Below are 23908 nucleotides of genomic sequence, written 5' to 3'. Positions count from 1 at the left end.
TCCATTGAGGACCTGTATACTGCATTAGTCAAAAAGAGGGCAGTGAAAATATTTACTGGACATCCTGGACATAAACTGTTTCAACTCCTACCCTTAAAACATTGCTATAGAGCACTGCACACTAAGACAATTAGACACAAGAACAGTTCCCCCCCCCCTAATGTCATCACTCTGCTAAACAAATAATTCTCTCAACACTGTCAAACTATAAGTCTGCACTATTATTACTACTGTTTTTTTCTCATCATTCCTATCACCCATTTCCTCCAACTTATGACTGTGTGACTGTAACTTGTTGCTTGCATGCTTAAGATTTTTTATTAATATTGATTGTGTCCTCCTTGCTTATTTGACCCCATGACAATCATTAAGTGTTGTACCTCATGATTCTTGAGAAATGTATCTTTTTCTTTTATGTACACAGAGAGCATATGCACCAAAGACAAATTCCTTATGTGTGCAATCACACTGGCCAATAAGGAATTCTATCCTATCCTATTCTATTCTATTCTTAGTGGCTCTGGTGCGCGAGAGCGCGTCCGACGAAATTTTGCTTCCTGTACCTGTGCAGGTAGCAAAATCTCACATGGAGACACACATGTGTGCGTGTGTCTGTGAGGTTTTTTGCTTCTGTACAGGAAGCAAAATTTTGCTCGAACTCACGCTCGCGTGCCACAGCCACAGCCACAGAGTTGCGCGCAATCAGCCGTACCGGTAGGAACCCACTACTGATCTGAACTCAGTTCTCCCACTGAGTTATCACCTGTTTCTGAAGATAATTTGTCCAGAAATTGAACCAAAGCCTGGGTAGGTCTTGTGTTACATCCTAAACACCAGGCCTTTAAATAATGTATGATTTCTTGTCAAACAGCACAAACAAACAAAAAATCACCTGACTTCACTTTAGAGAATGCTTTATAGAGAGTTAAATTTGGGGAGGACAAAGTTAACCTGTGAAGCTGAAAGCACTTGCCAATCAAAATTAAGGACTCTGATGGGTAAAGGCATAGTTGCGTCATTTAGAATTTAGCTTGCCAGTAAGTTAATAAAGTGGTGGGCACTTTATAGGACCTCTATTACTCATTTGTAGGAAAGCCATACTATAATTGTACCAAAAAAAAAAAAATCCACCCCTGCCCCCCCTTAGGGTCTTCTACAAATTTATTCTTTCCAAATCACTATAGCGTGGAATTTGCTTCCATATGTGTTGATTAAAGTAAAGGATCTTTCTCTGGGTCAAGTTCTGTCTAGAGTTTCAGAGAAGGGTGGGGGGATCTCCGGCTATTCACAGCTAGGTGCATTGTTAAAGCTCATAATATCACTTTGACATTTAGAGGGAGGACTCAGTGTCTTTGTAAATTCTTCTTCTTCATATTACTGCCATGTCTCTGGGCTCCAACCGTTTCACAAACCATAATATTTTTTAGTGAGTGATTGATCTGTATTATGTGTCTCGGGCCATCAGAGGAATCTTGAGATGTTGCTTGTATAAACCGTAATACAATCTGACAGTGAGTGTTTGGTTACGGGCTTTCATAGACCCATTGGCGATACACAATCCTCCTGGATTTGGGCATAAGGCTTATCTGATACCTTCCCCAAAAAGTCCCTCATTTTCTCCGTTCCCCACTTAAATAACTCAACACATCTGGGTTAACACTGTAGGATCATTGTCCTTTCAGTCCTACTGCAGCTCAGGTTGCGACAATATTTCCTTAAGTATCTGATTACTGAAAGGGCAAGACAAATTTTCTCTGTGAAAAGGAGGCTGTTCTTAAAGAGACTTAGAAATTAATTCCCGTACATCATTTTAAAAAAAAGATTAATTGGTTCCATTTGCAAAGGTGTCTTGCTAAGCATGTTTGTTTAAGAGATCAAAAGCATACTGCTGTCCATGTTTACTCAGAAGTAAACCGTATAAGGCTCAGGGTGGCTTTCTTCCATACCTAAAATATATAGAATTTTAATCTAAACCTAATAGAGCGAGGGGAAGGCTTATATATGAAGCTACAGTGGTCATCAAGAATGTTAAGAGGTTTATACAAGTAACATTTAGGCCTTTATTTTCCAAACTGGCTTTAGTTACAAGAATGATAAAAACCTGAAACTGAATACTCTTAATTCAATAATAAATGGACACCATTTTAGACAAGAGGGAGAGAGAATTTGATATAGACCCATATATCTAGGAAATTAATCATGGAAGAATAAACCTATAGCCAGCAGGATAGCCGTAAGGTAGGTATATATTAAATATATTGCTCTGAATCCTCCAATACTAGCAAAGGGGGTTCATAATCAGAGCTCCGATTTCTTATACTATTTCCAGTGAGAACATAATCTAGCTGATACTATGTTTATTTTATTTTTTTTAAATTTGGATTCTGTTCAGCTTTTAATGGGAACATCTGAGAACCTTAAAGATAATAGTTTGCTAAATAACAATTCCCTGTTGGCAAATGTTTTTTATGCGCAAGTCACTGTCGTTTCTGGGATAGGCTGCTAAATGCAAATACAGTGTGTCCAGTATATGAAATGAGTTATAAAGATTAATTGCTTTGGGTTCAAAAACAAATGTATTAGGTATAGAAGACTGAATTTTTAATAGTTCCCAGACGGTTGTTCTGATCTCTGTATGCCTGGTAGCTTATTTAATTTATATTTTAATATAGTGGTTTTCTAACTTTATAATACCACAACCCACTAATGTGAAAGATGTATTTGTGCAAAACTCCCCCATGAATAAAACTAATACTTTATTAGTGTTGGGTTTGGGCAAGAAATAAGTGTACTGTTTTTAATAATTAAATTTTAATCTATACATCATACAGCCTTGTAATATAGCAGCTGCCCACCTTGGGCTTGTTGAGACAAAATAAGGAACCAACCATAGAGTAAGTTTTGACAATATTCACATTTGCTTGCATAAAGCTTGGTTTTGGTTTTTTTAAATCTCTAAATTGATCATAGTCCCCTGGGGGGTGGGGTCTCAATCTACAATTTGAGAACTCTAATAAACTTTAAGAAAACAGTGCTTTGCTGTTTTAAAATTAACTTGAAATACAGTTTTTTAAAAATACATCTCTATATAATGTGCCTTCAGGCTATAGATACTTTTTTATTTAAGCCTCCTTGTGTTCTTAGTTTAGCATCCTTTAGTAACTGTGTAATTATCTTGCTGGAAATCTGTTCTTTTTCTTTCAGGTGGTAGAGATAATGTCAGGTGCCATTGGCGACTTAATACAAGGAATATATTATGAAAATTCAAGCTCTGGAAAGGTAAATGTACTTGTATTTAAATCACTTTCTTCCGGTTATGTTTAAAAAATAAAGCTTGGGTTAATCTGAATCAAAACTTCCTTCATGTTACAGTTATTAGTGCATAGTTTTTCATAGCTCCATTAGTCAGCTGCTGTAATGATATAAAATGTCCCTTTTCTTTTTCTTGGTATATTTTGTATTTGTATATACAGTGTTCCCTCAATTTTTGCGGGGGATGCGTTCCGAGACTGCCCGCGAAAGTCGAATTTCCGCGAAGTAGAGATGCGGAAGTAAATATACTATTTTTGGCTATGGACAGTATCACAAGCCTTCCCTTAACACTTTAAACCCCTAAATTACAATTTCCCATTCCCTTAGCAACAATTTAGATTATTACTCATCATGTTCATTTATTAAAGTTTATTAAAAAAATATTTATTAAAGGTGGATGAAAGTTTGGCGATGACATATGACGTCATTGGGCGGGGAAAACTGTGGTATAGGGGAAAAACGCAAAGTATTTTTTAATTAATATTTTTGAAAAACCGTGGTATAGACGTTTCGTGAAGTTCGAACCCGCGAAAATCGAGGGACCACTGTACAGGTAATCCTCCACTTAGGACCGCAGTTTGGCTCAATTTAGTTTCTGTTGCTAGGGAAGTTGTTAAGCGAGATACATCCCATTTTATAACGTTTGTGACATGGTTCTTAAGCAAATCACTGCAGTTCTTAAGTGAATCTGGCTTCCCCAATTGACTTTCATTGTCAGAAGTTAGCAAATGGTAATCACAAAATCACCCTGGGACCCTGCAACTGTTATAAATACATGCCAGTTACCAAGCATCCAAATTTTGATCATACGACCATGTGGATGCTGCAATGGTCAGTGTGAAAAGTATTTAATAGTCACTTTTTTCAGTGCTGTCGCAACTATGAATGGTTGTAAATTGAGGACTACCCGTCTTGTTAGAAGACCCTTGGGAAGTTTGCAAATGGCATTCACATGATATAAGAGCTGTGGTGGCGGCACAGCACTGCAGGATAATTCTGCTGACAGCCCTCTGCCTGTAATTTGGCAGTTCAAATCTCATCAGGCTTAAGGTTGACTCAGCCTTCCATCCTTCCGAAGTCCGTAAAATGAGGACACAGATTACAGGGGGCAATGTGCTATCTTTGTAAACCGCTTAGAGAGAGCTGTAAAGCACTGTGAAGCAGGATATAAGTCTAAGTGCTAGTGCTATTTAACGACTACTCAAAAGCAAGCTGGATTTTTAGAAAGCTACGTATGACACAATCTCGAAGTTACAACTTCCAGATATACGTCTGAGCACACTTACGTGATTGCTTTTCAGACACTTATTTATTTATTTATTTATTTATTTGATTTTTATGCCGCCCTTCTCCTTAGACGCAGGGCAGCTTACAACATGTTAGCAATAGCACTTTTGGTATCTGGCTCACCTTAAAGACCGCTTATCGCATCTCACAGTCATGTGACCAGGGTTTCCAATACTCTTTTTCACATTTTCACCAAAAAAACACCCATTTAAAATTTTGCATTAGCTTAATGACTGTGGTGACTTGCTTAATGACCATCATCAAAGTCATCATGACATCCAGTCTTATTATGTGGTGCCTTGTTTAACAACTGCAACAATGTAGAACCAAAATTCCAATCTTAGGTGTGGATCAGGAGTGTGAAACTAAAGGCTAGCGCAGTGATGGTGAACCTTTTTTTCCTTGGGTGCCAAAAGAGCTTGGGCCTACGCTATTGCACATGCGTGAGTGCCCACACCCATATTTTAATGCCTGGGGAGGGCAAAAACAGCTTCCCCCATCTCCTGGAAGCCCTCTGGAAGCCGGAAATGGCCTGTTTCCCAACTTCTGGTGGGCCCAGGCTCCAAAGGCTTCTCTGGAGCCGGGGGAGAGTAAAAACGCCCACCCCCATCCCGTTGGAGGCTCTCTGGCAGCCAAAAATGCCCTCCCAGAGTCTTTGCGCGAGCGAAAAATCAACTGACCAGCACACAGATGCACATTGGAGCTGAGCTAGGGCAACAACTCGCGTGCCAGCAGATATGGCTCCGTGTGCCACCTGTGGCATCCGTGCCATATGTTCGCCATCACTGGGTTAGCGGTTTGTTTATATCTTGCTTGAAACAGTGAAGGAATGGCCTGCGATACCTCTGCCAGTGAAAACGGATCCTCGTGAGCTTCATTTTCATTGGTAGAAGATTGCAAGAGACCCTTGCAGTCAAAAACAGAGCTTAGGAGTCTATTTTTATTGGCAGAGGCACCGCGGACACAAGTGATGTTGAGCTGGCCATCCACACCCTGGCCATGCCTATCCCAGCGCCCCCCCCCCCCCCCGAGGTCAAACACAACCCTGATGCAGCCCTCAATGAAATCAAGTTTGACACTCCTGCTCTAGATCAAGAAATATCTGTATACATCTCTTTGGAAGTTCTAAATAGCATAATTTTTTCTTTGGTAGTACCTGTCGGACAAAGCTAGATTTCTTAATGTGTTTCCGTAATTGTCTGGAAAAAGAATGGAGAAAAGATTGAGGGGTAAAAGACAAAGCAGAGCGAAGGTCAGCTTGCAGCTAGAGTTTACCTCTAAATAATAGTGTAATCAGAGAATGTTGAGCTCTCTTATTATCTATCTTCATTTCATTTTTCTTTCTCCTCTCTCATTTGATTTTCCCTTTAAGGTATATTTTGTGGTATAAGGATGGAGCCCTCTTTTTTTTCTCATTTAAACATGGTTTACTGTGGAATTTGAATAAAATAATGTGTTTTATGGGTCCATTTATTCTAACCCTTTTTATCACAAACATCAAAGGCATATATTAATAGACCAATAAAATATGTCCTGTCATGTCCAACAAGCAGTCAGACATCTGCTAAGTGAGACATCAATCACAAGCAAGATGTTTGCAGGGTTACTGTGTTGCCGCTGAAGACTCACAATTTTATTGGCTTTTTTCCTACACAGATGGGAAAATAAAGATTGTTGAATCATCTCACTTTGTAGTTGAAGCACTGAATGATCCAAATTGCCATGTTTTTTTTTCCTCCCCCTCCTCCCCCCTGCGCGTGCATTGTTCTGACTTAGATTTAACTGAAGTTTGCAGTGCCATATTGTCTGTGCGACAGGGTGTGACGAACAGCAGTGTCACAAATTAAGATGTACTTCAAATCATGTAGAATACAGGGTGGGGGTTTTTTAGTTTTTTTAGAAACTTTAGTTTATTGCAGTTCGTGCGTTTCATTTTGAAATAAGTTTATAATTCATTTTGAAATATGTTTATAATTATTTTCTATTCTTTTCTCTTGGAGAATTCACTCGAGTTCCATTGGCTGCATTAAATACCTAAAGCAGAGGTCTTCAAACTTGGCAACTTTAAGACTTGTGGACTTCAACTCCCAGAATTCTGCAGTCAGCATAGCTGACTGCAGAATTCTGGGAGTTGAATTCCACAAGTCTTAAAGTTGCCAAGTTTGGGGACCTAAAGCATATTATGTGCTAATATGGGCTAGATCAGTGATGGCGAACCTTTTTTTCCTTGGGTGCCGAAAGAGCGTGGGCGTGCACTATCGTGCATTTGTGAGTGCCCACACCCATAATCCAATGCCTGGGTAGGGCAAAAACAGCTTCCCCCACCCCATTGATGCCCTCTGGAGGCTGGAAATGGCCTGTTTCCCAACTTCTAGTAGGCCCAGTAGGGTCATGTTTTACCCTCCTCAGACTCCAGAGGCTTCCCTAGAGCCAGGGATGGGTAAAAATGCCCCAGAGGATCTCTGGAAGCAAAAAACACCTTTCCAGAGCCTCTGGCTAACCAAAAACCAGCTGGCTGGCACACACATGCACGTTGGAGCTGAGCTATGGCAATGGCTTGCGTGCCAGCAGATATGGCTCTGCATACCACCTGTGGCACCCATGCTATAGGATCGCCATCACTGGATTAGATGAAATGAACTAAGATGGAGCAAAGAAGGCAAATGTTGTGATATGGGTAGTCCTTGCTTACCAACCAGAGATGGGTTCCTACCGGTTCTAACCAGTTCTTTAGAACTGTTAATAGACTGGTGGTAATGTCACGGAGTGAGTTCTGCAGTACTGCAAGCTACTTCTGCTGATCACCAGCTGCCAGCAGCTTGGCAGATCGAATCTCCCCGGGCTCAAGGTTGACTCAGACCTCCGTCCTTCCGAGGTGGGTAAAATGAGGACCCAGATTGTTGGGGGCAATATATGCTGACTCTGTAAACCGCTTAAAGAGGGTTGTAATGCCAATGTATGTGTAGTGCATATTCTTATATACAGCCAAACATATTTTTGCAAATACAGACAAACCCCTCGTCATACAAACTTTTCGAGATACAATCCCGGGGTTTAAGATTTTTTTGCCTCTTCTTCCAAACTATTTTCACCTTACAAACCCAACCGCCGCCACTGGGATGCCATGCCTCCAGACTTCTATTGCCAGTGAAGCCCTCATTTTTGCGCTGCTGGGATTTCCCTGAGGCTCCCCTCCATGGGAAAAACCACCTCCGGACTTCCGCTTTTTTGCGATGCTGCAGGGGAATCCCATCAGTGCAAAAACGGGTGCTTTGCTGGCAACGGAAGTCCAGAGGTAGGGTTTCCCAGCGAGGGGAGCCTCAGCAAAATCGCAGCATCACAAAACACGGAAGTCTGGAGGTGGGGTTTCGTGGACTTCCATGTTTTTGCAATGACGCAATTTCGCTGAGGCGCCCTCGCTGGGAAACCCCACCTCCAGACTTCCGTTGCCAGTGAAGCACCCGTTTTTGTGCTGCTGGGATTCCCCTGCAGTATCACAAAAACATGGAAGTCCGGAGGTGGGGTTTCCCATGGAGGGGAGCCTCAGGGGAATCCCAGCAGCGCAAAAACGCGCGCTTCGGCTGGCAAAAGGGGTGAATTTTGGGCTTGCACACATTAATCGCTTTTCCATTGATTCCTATGTGAAACATTGTTTCATCTTACAAACTTTTCACCTTACAAACCTCGTCCTGGAACTAATTAAGTTGGTAAGACGAGGTATCACTGTAATATGAAATAAATTGTAAGCAGACTATATAATATACTCAGAGATGGGCTACCAAAATTTTTACTACCACACTGTGGGCGTGGCATATGCAAGATGCTCTGCATTTTCTTTCAACATCTTTCAATGCAAATTGGGTGCTCTGGGGTGGAGCTCCATTTTCGCTACCCCACTGCATTACCCTTCCATTCGGGCAGTAGCCCACCCCCGAACATATTGTAATAGTGCTGGCAGAAAAGCCCATTTAGCTTGATAGTCAGACTCGAACAATGCTTGACAGTGAGGAGAAACTTCGATTGAAAGGATGTTTCAGGGCTTGAGGGTGTAGCTTAGAATTGAGGACATTTCGTACGAGTTATAGGAACAAGAAGGCAAATTACCTCAGTGACTGGCAGAGGGAGATAAGATGGGAAGTGCTGGATGGAGTTCTAGGAGAAGGAGATGCCATCCTCTTCAGAATTAATTGCCTCTTGCCTATGTTCTCTGTGGTATTGCTGGGTATCTGGCTTCAGGCTTCTGTGAGTTGATGCCAGGTTTGTTTATTTTATTTATTAAATTTGTATGCCGCCCCTCTCCGTAAACTCGGGGCGGCTCACAACAGTAATAGAAAAAACAATGTACAATACAAATCTAATAATTAAAACTAAAAACCCATAATTTAAAAAAACATGCAGACAACATACCATACATAAACAATAGAGGCCTGAGGAAGTTATCTCAGTTCCCCCATGCCTGACGGCATAGGTGGGTTTTAAGGAGTTTACGAAAGGCCAGGAAGGTGGGAGCAGTTCTAATCTCAGGGGGGAGCTGGTTCCAGAGGGTCGGGGCTGCCACAGAGAAGGTTCTTCCCCTGGGACCCGCCAAACGACATTGTTTAGTCGACGGGACCTGGAGAAGGCCAACTCTGTGGGACTGGGATTCGTGCGGCAGAAGGCGGTCCCGGAGATGTTCTGGTCCAATGCCATAAAGGGCTTTATAGGTCATAACCAATTGTGACCGGAAATTGATCGGCAACCAATGCAGACTGCAGAGTAAGATGGTAATCCTTCACAACTTGTTAATTGAGAAACAAATGGACCTGCTTGGCCTGAGACCTAGCTGGATGAGAAGTGTGTGGAGGGGGGAATGCTTAATCATAGAGAGGACTAGATAGAATTTATAAGAAAAAAGGAAAGATGGAATCAGAATATCCTATTTCCAATTTCTAAAATTTTTCTCCCAGTACTTAGTCTATTTTAGCACATGTCATGTGTATTTAATAATATGAAACAGTTTCACCAGATTTCATGCTTTAGCTTCCTTTATAAAATGTGGTTGCATTTACAGTATATAAACTTTGGCAGAAATGTTATCTTTGCATTTGCATCCTAAATATATTTATGGAGCTATAAATTACACTAAGACTTTACAGTTTGTTTCTGAACTATGTATTTGTCACAACTTATCATACTATATGATGTTTCTATTAGTATTACAGAAAGTTTCAGCTTCATGTAGAAAAGGTCCTTTGGGTCAGGGATTTCCAACCTTTTGCACCTCAGACACCAACAAATTCATAATTTAAAATCCCGCGAACCACTGGGGGGTGAGGAGGGAGCCTCAGCTGCCTTTCAGGCCTACCTGTCTGTTTCTGGGAGGCCTGAAATAAAGTGCCCGGTCCAGATACACAGCCTGGAAACTTCTTTTGTGTTCCTACTCTCAAGAAGCTTGATCAATCTGAGTGAAGGAAAATGAAGATGGCAGATTGATGGCGGCTTGCTGATGTTGGTAGGAAAGTCAGTCCTATATTCCAGAGCGGTAGCTGTAGTCCCTTCCCTCCCCCACTTCCCTCCCCCACTTCCCTCCCCCCCTCTTCCCTCCTGCTTCCCTTCTTTTCCATCCTTTCCTTCCCTGCCTTTTCCAGTTACAGTTTCAGAGACTCGGGTTTGTAAGTGGCAAATGGTTCTTGAGAAGAGGCAAAAAAATCTTGAACACCCAGTTCTTATCTAGAAAAGTTCATAAGTAGAGGCGTTCTTAGGTAGACGTACCACTGTACTTATAATTGCAGTTACTATGGACTGGTACAGAAATGTCTGGGTCTGCAAGTTATTTTCAGGATAGAATCCACCCATTATTTTGCACATAGTCACTTTTAAATACATTTGACATTATAGGAAGCTATCTGTTTCACCTGTGGACAAACAAGCCTTGTGGAATGTTAATTAAAATAAATGAAGCAGTTGATTTGCATCCATTATTAATAGGTACTCAGTCTGAATGCCCTCTTTGGATGCTGTTGCTCCTTCTTCTGTGTCTAGACCAAACTTCAAACTGCCAGAATGATTCCATCTTCTTGAGTTTTTAATTGATTAGCTCTTGGGCCAAATCAAAGTGCATATTTCCAGAAACAAATTATTACTAAAATTTGATAAAAACAGTTTAAAATGGAATTTGATAAACCACAATTTAAAATGAAATTGAGGAAAAAATGCAATTTAAAATGAAGCTGGAATAAAATACAGCCTAAAATGAAATTGAATAAAATGCAATCATTTAATATATAAATAAAATATGATAAAATAAGATTTCGGTGTCACTCCTGCAATCTACTCCAATCAGTCCCACGTATTCAGATCTCAACCGAACCCTTTTTGTTTAAATACTGTTTAAAATTGAACGGGTCCAAAGATGGGCTACAAAAATGGTGGAAGGTCTTAAGTATAAAACTTATCAGGAATGAACTCAATCTGTATAGTCTGGAGGACAGAAGGGAAAGGGGGGACATGATCAAAACAGTTAAATATGTTAAAGGGTTAAATAAGGTTCAGGAGACAAGTGTTTTTAATAGGAAATTGAACACAAGCACAAGGGGGCACAATCTGAGGTTAGTTGGGGGAAAGATCAGAAGCAACGTGAGAATATATTATTTTATTGAAAGAGTAGTAGATGCTTGGAACAAACGTCCAGCAGATGTGGTTGGTAAATCCAAAATAACTGAATTTAAACATGTCTGGGATAAACATATATCCATCTTAAGATAAAATACAGGAAATAGTATAAAGGCAGACTAGATGGACCATGAGGTCTTTTTCTGCTGTCAATCTTCTATGTTTCTATGTTTCTACTATGTTGTGTTAAATGTTATTTTCAGGTTCTTGCCACAGATAAGTTGTTTTGATACAGGGATCCTAATGGGTCATTCATTTGGTATATAGACCAAGGACTGGTCTCTCACTCCCTTATACAAGCAACAATCAAATAGGATGTGAGCCAGTCCTTCTACCTCTGCTGCTCCCCAAATGCAAATGCTCATTGTAGCGTATAGAATGGAATCTCCCATATCTGACCATTGTGTCAAACTGTTCAAATCTTGCTCATGTAAATACCCCCCTAAGATGTTTTAGCAGTTGTAACTTCAAATAGCTGTCTATTTCAAAAGTGTATTTATATTTGCTCAGCCATTTCAAGTTACCCACCGTACTAAGGATAGTTATAACATTTTGTGCTTCTATATCCTAAATTCTTTGGGCAGCTCCTTTTGGGGGGGTTGTTCTCCTGTTACGCAAGAGACAGGAAAGCCATAGCTTCTTGCAAAATTTGTTTGTTTGGTGATCCAAGAGATTTGTGATTGTAATTGTATTTGCTCTAGTAGACATAACTTGGGAAGTCTATCAGTCTCCATTTCATTGACTTTGCACCAGTAGTTATATGCTCTAATTTTAGATAGTCGTGCATGGATTGCATAAATTCCCAATTCAGCTCTAACTGCTGCAGCAGATGTTCTTTTATCTACACCCAAAATATATCTCAAATGCTGGGACTGTATTTGTTCTGGGACTTTAGTTGAGAATAGACTCGAAACATCTGCTCCATAGAGGAGCATAGGGGTAACCTTAACTTTATAAACTTTAATTAATGGGGCTAGGGACCCTGGATAACTATGGTTCTTTAGTTTAAGCAGTAATTCAAATGAGCTTTTCCTCTAAATGTACTCCAGTTTTGGAAAAAGTTATGCCAAACTATACAAATATGTTAAACATATTCAATTGGTTCACCATCTAGTTGCCACCTACTGTATGTCTCTGATGGTGTTTCCAAAAATAATTATTTTTTTATTTAGATTGACTAATGATTAGGGAGTTATCCTAGCAATATGAGCTGAATCTTCTTAATAGCCTACATAATCCTACTTGTGAATATGATGCTAAAATCGTAAAGCATAAAACAAGCTGTTACATTAAGTATTTAGGATCATTGTCATGTATACTATCGGATTCTTCATTAATTGTGGCAGGTCATTGATACATAAATTAAATATTTATTTATTTATTTATTTATTTATTTATTTATTTATTTATTTAATTTGTATGCTGCCCCTCTCCGTAGACTCGGGGCGGCTCACAGCAGTAATAGAAAAACAATGTACAATACAAATCTAATAATTAAAACTAAAACCCCATAATTTAAAAAACATGCACACAACATACCATACATAAACAATATAGGCCTGGGGAAGTTATCTCAGTTCCCCCATGCCTGACTGCAGAGATGGGTTTTAAGGAGTTTACGAAAGGCAAGGAGGGTGGAGGCAGTTCTAATCTCTGGGGGTAGCTGGTTCCAGAGGGTCGGGGCCGCCACAGAGAAGGCTCTTCCCCTGGGACCCGCCAAATGACGGGTCGACGGGACCCGGAGAAGGCCAACTCTGTGGGACCTAATCGGTCACTGGGATTTGTGCGGCAGAAGGCGGTCCTGGAGATATTCTGGTCCGATGCCATAAAGGAATAATAATGGGGGTAGGATACACCCTTGCCTTACTCCTTTATTTTTGTGAATCCTGTTAGTCAGAGGTCTAGTAACCCCATACCGCATTCTCCAATATGTAATTGTGTAAAGGCCTTTAATCAAACCTGGAATCTAGGTTATTTTTTTACGAAATGTTAGTTTCCTCCATAGTACTTCTCTGTTTACCATATCAAATGCTGCTGTAAGGTTTATAAAAGCAGCAAACAGGGGGCTCCTCTTGCATATTTGGCAATTAGTTGGTTCAAGACAAAGCAGTATCAATAGTAGATCGGCTTTGTCTAAAACCTGCTTGTTCTTCTGGGAGGATATTGTTCTCCTTTACCCAGATTTCAATTCTGTTCTGAAGGTACCTAGCATATATTTTTGCTACAATGTCAATCAGGCTAGTGGGCCTATAATTACTAGGATCCTTTTTATTTCCCTTTTTTATATATCAGGACAACTATTGCCATCTTCCAACCATCTGGTATATGGCAGGTATTATTTATGTGTGTAAAAAGACCTGCCAATACTGGAGAATTCTCATACATTGCCTTCTTGCTGGCAGTCACCCTGTATGCATGGTTTGTTTGGGTTGTATGAGTGGTTTTAATCAAGGGTTTTTAACTGTTTTGCTTTTTTAATAATTGGACTTGTAGTTTGTATTTCTGTTGTGAGCCGCTCCGAGTCTTCAGAGAGGAGGCGGCATACAAATCTGATAGATAGATAGATAGATAGATAGATAGATAGATAGATAGATAGATAGATAGATAGATAGATTATAGATAGATAGATAGATAGATTCTCAATAGATAGATAGATAGATAGATAGATAGATAGATAGATAGATAGATAGATAGATAGATTATAGATAGATAGATAGATAGATTCTAGATAGATAGATAGATAGATAGATAGATAGATAGATAGATAGATAGATAGATAGATAGATAGATTAGATAGATAGACAGATAAATCTATCAGAGTGAATTCACAGCGGAGCAGCTGGCTCAGGAACAGCCTAACAGCTTCTCTATCATTCCAACATCCTCTATTTACTCTGTTGTTATAAACTTGCAAGGTAACCTAGTTAGTCTGCAGACTGTAATTATTAGATCTCTTAAGCCTTTACCTAATTTAATATTTTCTTTATGGGTATTCATATTTTGGGAAGGAAGACAATAATTTAATTTAATTAATTTGACTTCTATGCGGCCCAATCCCAATGGGACAATAGCCTTCTCTAGTTTCATTTTCTGAATTAGCCATCCCCTATCTCTCCGTGGTTGTCCTCCCAAGTCCTTCTGCAGTGTTTGGGTGGCTCCTAATAAACTTTGCAAACTCTTCGGAGAACGGCGGCATACAAGTCTAAATAATAATAATAATAATAATAATAATAATAATAATAATAATAATAATAATAATAATAATACTTTCAGCCAGTCAACCTTATTTAACATGATTGATAAAAGTTCATAAATTGAGTTTACCGTTTGAGCCGTACGCAAACATTGTCTCGAGAGAAAATCTGTCACATTTCCTTCAAATTTATCACATCTCATTCCTGGGCAAGGGAGGCTGCTACTGAGTTCCAAGAAAGGGAACCGTTCTCTGATAGAGAGGAGAGAGGTTCTACAGGCTGTTTGCTTTCAAGTTCAGTTTCTGAGCCCCATTCCAATGAATCACATAAATTAAATTTATCTGATAAGGCGGCTGCAGATAAGTTACTTCCTGGAACAAAGTGTCTGTTTGTGGTGTAATCATTTTCTGCTGCTTCAGTGGCTTGGATGAGCTCTGTGTTGCTGAGTGCTGTCTCTTTCTCCTTTTCCCCATTCTTAAAAACCATGGCTTGTAGTACGGTAGTACTTCTAGATACGAGTTTAATTCGTTCCAGAACGGAGCTCGTATGTCGATCAACTCGTATCTGGAACAAATGGCTTTAGACTTTGTTTTTCCCCGCGGAGATAACCAGAAGCAAGGATTCTTGCGCCACCTAGTGGAAGCTCAGCTCGTATCCCGAATTTGAGCTCGGGTCTGGAACAGAAATTTCGCTCCTGTCGTGGCTCGTAACTTGGAATACTCGCATGTGGAGCAGCTCGTATCTAGAGGTACTACTGTATTGATAAAATGTATCTAAAATTATATGTGTTTTTATATAACTCCGGTATAGATTATAAGTGAGTTTAAAATATAAAATATTTAATTTTGCTTTTGGAGAAGCTTTTTACAGCCGGTACTACCTGTCTTTCCTCTTAGCTCCCAACTACCTTCTTGGTTTTGTCATTGGCCAAAAATTCATTCTGGGTACATGTTCCTGGTAGTAGCTAACATACTAGCAGATGGTCTGGGTTCTGTTTCTGTCCATATTTACACAGCGTGTAATTATCTGCTAGAGCCTTCACTTGACATATTGATTTTACACTTAGGCATTGCCAACTCTCAACCTATTCAGAGTTCTCCATGTATTATAAGGGAGGTTGGGAATCCTGCAGCCAGATCCTTCTTTAATGTTATTCCTTATTTGATGGTTTTCTTCCTCCATTTTTTAATTTGATTTTGTGTGTGTGTGTGTACACTCAATAATGTTTGTTTGTGCCCTAAAGCTGCTCCTAGATCTGAGTCGGAAGGCTTGGGGCCTTTCAGAGGATGTCAAGGATCATTCTCTTGCTTAATTCTCTCAGCGTCTCCTGCTACCTTTTAGATGGAGCAATGCCAGCGAGAGGATATATTTCCTCAATTGGTGTAGGTTTGCAACATCCTGTCCCTTCTTCATTGATGGCAATATCAACTTGTTTTGCATGTGCAATTGTGCCCCACACTGGAGCAGCATGATCTGCAGTAGAGACACTCAAAGCTGATAGGCACAACATAGATGGTTGAGCTTCCTTGATAGTGTAATATAGTCTTCATTCTACAAGTGCTATCATAGGCTTCCCAATATCCCAACAATATGTGATCCTTGCACGGCCACTGCTGTATCGTCCACACAGATGAACAGACATGTGTTGTTGGGAACTGGTTAATCAATTATGTATATGTTATACCAGTGTTTCCCAACCTTGGCAACTTGAAGATATTTGGACTTCAACTCCCAGAATTCCCCAGCCAGCAAATGCTGGCTGGGGAATTCTGGGAGTTGAAGTCCAGATATCTTCAAGTTGCCACGGTTGGGAAACACTGTGTTATACAATTGCTGGAAACAATACATTTACTTGTTCCACCCGTATTTTTTAATCTTCCACTTCTGTTCTTACATTCATTCCATGTCACATAAAATCTCCGGTTCTTGAGGAAGCTGCCTGATTGCAGCTGCTACATTTCTGCAACTGGTAATAGCCAGACATTTATACCGAACCTAATGAGATTATTCATTTTTAGGTAAAACGTAAAAAATGAAAATGAACACCTGCCTTACTTAACAACGAACTTAACTCCTTTCAAAATCTGTTACTTTTTGCCAGCCGTACAATTCATCAGCATAAATAAAGATTTAAGATTCAACAGCGTTCAAATGAAATCATACTCATGTAAATAAAAATGAATAAAGCCACTTTTCAGAGCGAGATGGTCAGCATATGTTCTGCCGGCGTGTCTCAACCACCTGTAATTACAGGGTAATTAGTCCAGGAAGACACACACCACACGATAAAAGGAAAAACCAAAAGTTTTTATAAACAGAAAAACAGAAACAGCTCCCTTTTTAAATGTCAAAGGGATTTTCTGGTACACACAAGGCACAGGTTAAATGCAATCCAATTGCTCACCCAATAACTGGGAAAAGCAAAAACCACGATCTTGATGAAACAATGAATCAGATAAACTGCCATGAGGCTAAAACACCAGGCTGCACTTTTATCTGTAGCACTAATTACAGCAGCCTCACCCAACCACAGGTGGTCTCATTTTCTCTTGTAATAATCCTTCAGTTGTTGTCTCCTATGCATCACTCTACGCATGCGTGGATGTGTCATTAATTCTTGTTCAGAATCCAGGGATGATGCAGATGACTGATCTCCTCCTGGGCTGTCTGCCAAACTCCCCTCTTCCCTGTCACTCACGCTTCCTTGGTCAGAGGAGACTTCGTCGGCAGATTCTACTGGGAGCAAAACAGGCCTGTGGCATGTGGATGTCTCCCCCACCTCAACCTCCACATTCCTTGGGGCAGGAACTGGGCCAGAGCTAACCACAGCAACATATAAATTGAATAAGTAAATAGTAATTCAGATTTTAGGTGAATGGGCAATTGACCACTGAGCTTTTAGAGCATGTACCTTGATACCTATTGCTCTATTGTCCTCATTCATCAATTCCAAAACATTTCATCTTCAAGGCTCATTATCACATAATGCATAAAATGGCAGATAATTAACATTTTATTTGGGTGTCCATTCTTATCTGTGCTTGAAATCCAGGAAATGTTCTAAACTAAACAGGATTGCCACTTACTGAACTGTCGCAAATAGAAGAGCAAATGTGTGGTTTCCCTTGTTGACTTCTCTTTCCCATTATCACCTCCTTTGTGGAAGTTGAAAACAATGAAATGAAATGATACAATGTTCAGCAAGCTGGCTTTGAGGAATTGTACTACTTTTCCCATCAGTCTCATATTATCTCCTTGCAACACAGCACTCTTTGGCAGTAGCCACAAAGGAGAAAGATTACAACTGAATGCAGGGATTTTATTTCGTTCCTTACCAATTTTATGTCAGATAATACCTTACTAGGAAATTATAGTGCCATGCAGATTTAGTTCTCTCTTCTGAGCAACTTAATTGAAGTAACTCATAGAGACACAATTGTGTAGATTGCATAATCACTTTTTGCCTGGGTCTTTAGCTGGCTTCCAGTCCATCCTGAAGGCGGTGACCAAATGGATTTTGTGTTTTTTGCAGCTATTTGCTCTTGATTAAATCTCCTCGTGGTAGATAATAGAAAAGAAAGAAAAGTCACTGCAATAATAAAACCCCTAGGTGTAATCAAAATATAGGTGAGCCATTTTGACTAATAATTTGTTTGGATTTTATTTATTTATTTTATTTTTATTTATTGTTAGAGTTGAAAGGGACCATGCAGGTCATCAAGTCCAATCCCCTGCCTGAGCAGGAATCCAAAAGCACCCCAGCCAAATGGCAGTCCAATCTCCTCTTGAAAGTGTCCAGAGTTGGGGAGTTCACAACCTCCGCAGACAGGTTGTTCCAATGGTTGATCACTCTGACCGTCAGGAAGTTCTTCCTTACTTCTAGGTTGAATCTCTCCTTGGTCAGCTTCAAGCCGTTGTTCCTCGTCCGGCCCTCTGGTGCTCTGGAGAATAGAGTGGCTCCCTCCTCTCTGTGGCAACCCCTCATATACCTGTATACAGCTATCATGTCCCCTCTGCCCCTCCTTTTCTCTAGGCTATCCATGCCCAGTTCCCGCAGTCTCTCTTCGTAAGTCTTGGTTTCAAGTCCCCTAATCATTTTGGTTGCTCTTTTCTGCACCTTCTCCAGAGTTTCAATATCTCTTTTGAAGTGGTGACCAGAACTGGATGCAATACTCCAGATGTGGTCTGACCAGGGCGTAGTAGAGTGGTACTTCCCTGGTCTTGGAGTGTATTCCTCTGTTGATGCAGCTTAGGATTGTATTGACTTTTTGGCCGCTGCTGCACATTGCTGGCTCATGTTTAGGTTGATTATCCACCAAGACTCCAAGATCTCTTTCGCAGTCACTACTGCTGAGTGGGGTTTCTCCCAGGCTGTATGTGTGTCTAGGTCTTTTTTTACCAAGGTGAAGGACTTTGCTCTTGTCGACATTGAACATCTATGCTGCCCTTCTCCGTAGGCTCAGGGCAGCTTACAAATCAAATCAAAACAAAATATAAATATAACATGTAAGAAACCCAAACCTAAAATCTGGTTCTAAAACCTCAAGATTATTAAGAACAGGCACCCACATTCATCCTATCACAATCATACGCTTGTATCATTGGCCGGAGCAGGATGCCAACGCTCACCAGCCCCAGGCCTGCCAGCAAAGGTGAGTTTTTAAAGCCTTACAAAAGGCCAGGAGGGTGGGAGCGGTGCGAAACTCTGTTGGGAATTGATTCCAAAGGGCCGGAGCTGCCACAGAGAAGGCTGTTCCCCTAGGCCCCGCCACCCGGCATTGCTTAGCTGATGGGACCTGGAGAAGGCGAACTCTGTGGGACCTGACCTGCCCCTGGAATAGGTGAAGCAAGAGATGGTCCCATAAGTAATCTGGTCCTCAGCCATGTAGGCCTTTATAGGTCACGACCAACACTTTAAATTGCCTTCAGAGACCAATCGGTACCCAATAAATATAAATATTTATTATAAATAAACAATGCATGGATATTACATTTCCCATAAACATGACTGCAGGTTCTGTCTGTACATTATGGGATTTTTGTTTTATCAGGTGATCTCAGGTTAAATCAGCAATATCTGGAGTTCTGAAGGTGTTGAGTATTCATAGTTGTTGGACTATCCTAGGCAGATTTAAATGCTTTTATCACAGGATTAGTATGAAGGCAGATTGATGTTTGTTTGTATATATCCTGCCTTGAAAATTGTACAATAATTATAAATTCATAGCTAAGGCAGGACTTGAACTTGTGGTTTCTTGCTTTCTAGTCTGGTGCCTTAATCACAAGACCAAACTGGCTATTTAATTGTACAAAACCAAACCGGCTATTTAATTGTATTTAGTTGCGGCCCTATTTGGACCGGGAGTCATTGCTCACAGTCACTCATGCCCTCACCTCGAGGCTCGACTACTGTAACGCTCTCTACATGGGGCTACCTTTGAAAAGTGTTCGGAAACTTCAGATCATGCAGAATGCAGCTGCGAGAGCAATTATGGGCTTCTCTAAGTATGCCCATATTACTCCAACACTCCGCAGTCTGTATTGGTTGCCGATCAGTTTCCGGTCACAATTCAAAGTGTTGGTTATGACCTATAAAGCCCTTCATGGCACCGGACCAGAATATCTTCGGGACCGCCTCCTGCCGCATGAATCCCAGCGACCGGTTAGGTCCCACAGAGTTGGCCTTCTTCGGGTCCCGTCGACTAAACCAGTGTTTCCCAACCTTTTTTGAGCCGCGGCACATTATTCACATTTACAAAATCCTGGGGAACATTGAGCGGGGGGGGGGGGGGCGCACTAAAAAAAAGTTTGGACAAAAAAAAAATCTCTCTCTTCCTCCCTTTTGCTCTATTTCTCTCTCCTCTCCCCCTCTTTCTCCCCCTTCCTTCCTCTTTCTTTCCCCCTCTCTCTCCATCTCTCTTTGTTTATCCCTTCCTTCCTCTCTTTTTTGCCCTCCTTCTCTCTCCCTCCTTCCCTCCCTCTATGTCTTTCCCTCACTCTCCTCCCCCCGCCTTTTTTTTTTTTTGCAAAACCCGGGAGTCTTTCTTCTGCAAATGGGGAGCAGACTGAGGATCAGGCAGCAGCTACAAAACGTAAAAGCTATCGAAAACGGTTCCGAATAGCTGAGTTCAGTCTTTTTTTTAAGCGATGCAGCTTTCTCAAAGTACGGCTCCGTCGAACCGCGGCAAAACAAAAGGCTCTTCCCACGCCGAGGCGTAAAGCGGGAAGAAATTGGGGTGGGAAGACACCCAAAAGTGTTAACTCCCGAACTATTCGCACCCAGGGCAAATGTGGGAAGGAGGTGCTCACTCCAAAGGGGCCCAAATACCAGCTCGCGAAAAGGGCCGCAGACTTTTGCTTCCCCTCCACATCTCTATTTGAAGCTGCGGGTGGGGAGAAATGGGGTCTCGCATCCCGACCCCATCGCTGAGCTGCTTTTCGGAGGCAGTGGGACCTGCCTCCCCCCCCCCGACTCTTTTACTTGGGTGAGATGGAAAGGGGGCGGCTGCCCGCGCACTCGAGCGCTTCGGCGCTTCACTCATCTCACCCATTTCAAAGTATAACCAACCACCCTGCGAACAGGGCTTGAAGGGAGTAGGTTCTCAGGCCAGTGGGCTCCAGCAGCTGCAGCGCCCCGCCCGGCTGGAGTTTCCCTGGCGGCAACAGCAGGTGAGCTTTGGGGCATGGTGGGAGGGTGGCGGCAGTGGCCGCGGGCAGTAGCCGTGGGGCAGCGGCAGGGTGGTCAGCTGTGAGGCAGAGCTCCGGAACGGAGGCACTGACGGCAGTGGCTAGACGTGTTGCTAGACGCCGTACATGCTGGCGTTTCACTGGGCATGGACGTGGGGCTGGAGCCTCCGTCCTGGCCCAGCCAGCAGGCAAGTGCCAGCCATGCAATTCCAGCATGTCCAGCCGCCGCTGTCGGTGCCTCTGTTTCGGAGCTCCGCCTGACAGCTGACCGCCCTCCCACCAGGCCCCAAAGCTCACCTGCTGCCGCCACCGCCAGGGAAGCTCCAGCCAGGCGGGGCGCTGCAGCTGCCGGAAAACTTGGAAGGCGCAAAGAAGGAAGCTCAACTTCCGGTCTCACAACTTTTTGTTCTTCACAAAATGTTGCGAGACCAGAAGATGAGCTTATTTCTTTGCGGCACACCTGACCATGGGCACACCGGTTGGGAAACACTGGACTAAACAATGTCGTCTGGCGAGACCCAGGGGAAGAGCCTTCTCTGTGGGGGCCATGACCCTCTGGAACCAGCTCCCCCCTGAGATTAGGATTGCCCCCACCTTCCCTGCCTTTCGTAAACTTCTTAAGACCCACTTTGGCCGTCAGGCATGGGGGAACTAAAACATCTCCCCCTTGCCCATGTTGTTTTGTTGATTGATTGACTGTGTGCCTGTTTTTTATATATATATTGGGATTGTTTTATGAAATTACTAATTTTAAATTGTAATTAGATTGGTGGGCATTGGATTTGTTATTATGTACTGTTTTTTATTGTTGTTCTGAGCCGCCCCGAGTTTGCGGAGAGGGGCGGCATATAAATCCAATAAATCTAATCTAATCTATTTATGTCATATGCCCCGAACCCCCTTTTTGTCACTACTCCTTTAAAGCAACAGCAAAATAAAACAAGGAACTGTTCACTTTCTCCGTACTGAAGGAGCGGGTCCAGCAGTCACGTGGGGTTGCTCCTGTCCAATCCGATGGGACTGAGCCTAGTATTAAAAAAGCCTGCTGGATCCGCCCCTTCCCCAGAATTCGCTCAGTCCCGCATCCAGCGGGTCTCGTGAAGGCTCGTTCCTCTCAAAACACCTTCCCTTCGATCACTTCTCTTCAATTAAAAGTAAGATTTATTACCCTTGTTAAAGCTTGCCGGCATTGTCAAGCCGTTCCGGGCTTGGAGTTGGGGGAGAAGTTTAGCAGCGCAGCTTTCGCGGTTTTTTCCCCCTCCGCTTGCTGCGGCTGCTGCTGGCTTGGAATTTAACCTTATTCCTCTCGGCCTGGAGGTCCTTGCCGGGCAAGCTATTATTATTTTAATTAAAGACTAAAGGGCTTTTTACCTCCTGCGGTGTGGGACTCTTTTGTCTCCTGGACTTAGTTCCCTCCAATTTCAAACGGAGCGGTTGTTTTGGCGCGAAGGCCCTCGCACCCAGTAATTGCGCACTTTCGGTTTGCCCTTCTTGGTCATCCGTTTAGTGCTTCCAGTCCACCGCCTGACCCTGGAGTAGCTGTGAGTTTCCTCAGGTCCATTCTCCACCGGTGTGGCCTCCAACCAGTGTGCCTTGGTTACTTAAGTTAAGTTTAGTGAGGCCTGCCACGCTGCATTTAGGGACACGAACTCTGGTTCCGTCCAGATTGCCCCTAAGTCGCAGTCGCTCCTGGGCCTAGGAGCAGGGTCACCTCTCCTCTTGGGAAAGTTCATTAAATCTTCTCCCCCCAATATTTACCTTTGGCACAAGCCTTGTCTCTGTAATTTGTTCAGACTATGGCTTCTTTTCCCAAGAGAGGCACTACCAAAGGTCCCAGAGAGGTTAGGCCTACAGGCGATGAATCGACTAGTATCCCCCAGGCCTCTTCCTCCTCTTCCTCAGGAGCCCATTCCTTGGCCAAGTCCACCAGGGCTGAGAAGAGAAGGGACCTAGCCCTACAAAAAATTCATGATAAATCAGCCAAACGTTTAAAGGTGCAGGCCCAAGTGCACTTGAATCCTGCCCCCCCAGAGGCCTCTAATCTGCCTCTCTCTGGGGCTACTGTGCTTTCTCTGGATGAGCCAAACCTAAATCCACCCCAACCTAACCTATGGGGCTTAGGTCCAGAGGAGCCAGATATTACTGAAGATTCCTCCCAGCCAGAAACTTCTCAGGCCTTCAGGGATGCTTCTAACCTCCCGGCTGATATTTCTTCCTTATCTCCGGAGTTTCAATCTATATTGTCTGTATTGTCTAAAGCCATTGATGCTAAACTCTCAGCCATCAATGTGCCTTCTCTGTCTCATCCCCCTCCACGCTCCTCCCGTCCCGTGAGCTCTCCTTCTTCCTATAGAGCCCCAGTCATTGAGGACTCAGATTCTTCTCAGGAAGAGAATGAGGACGTGGATATGGAAGAGGATGATGACCCCTTTCAGCGCCTGTCGGAAGATGAGGAATCTCAAATTAAGATTCCAGCCCCGGCTGCCATTTTTCCATCTCAACTTTTCAAATCTCTCCTCCTCAAGGCAAGAGTGTCCACGGGGCTAGCCGGGCAAGAAAAACAGGCTACTCCTTCCACAGACCCTCCGGAGGAAAATCTACCTTATTTCATGGAAGAACAGGAAGATAATGAGGTAATTCCTATGCCAAAATTATTCAAGGACGCCTTGCTTAAACAGTGGGACCATCCAGCCTCTGGCTTTAACTCCACTTCCAAGGATAAAAAGTTGTACAAGCTCTCTCCTTCCTATGAGGAGCTCCTAGCCTGCCCCAAGCCA

At 42.4% G+C, this 23908-nt stretch overlaps 1 protein-coding gene across 2 annotated transcripts in view; it reads left to right on the top strand.

Moving 5' to 3' along the window:
- Positions 1-23908, top strand: part of PDSS2 (decaprenyl diphosphate synthase subunit 2) — a 126776-nt gene that overhangs the window by 76572 nt on the left and 26296 nt on the right. For both annotated transcript variants that reach the window (XM_070733304.1, XM_070733305.1), the window contains exon 4: positions 3205-3279. In XM_070733304.1, coding sequence (XP_070589405.1) covers positions 3205-3279 — 75 coding nt within the window. The remainder of the gene's footprint in view (positions 1-3204; positions 3280-23908) is intronic.

This window comes from Erythrolamprus reginae, chromosome 1, assembly GCF_031021105.1.
Source record: "Erythrolamprus reginae isolate rEryReg1 chromosome 1, rEryReg1.hap1, whole genome shotgun sequence".
Classification (NCBI taxonomy): Eukaryota; Metazoa; Chordata; class Lepidosauria; order Squamata; family Dipsadidae; genus Erythrolamprus; species Erythrolamprus reginae.
The sequence above is the reverse complement of the archived record's forward strand: the minus strand, read 5'-3'. Positions and strand labels throughout refer to the sequence as shown.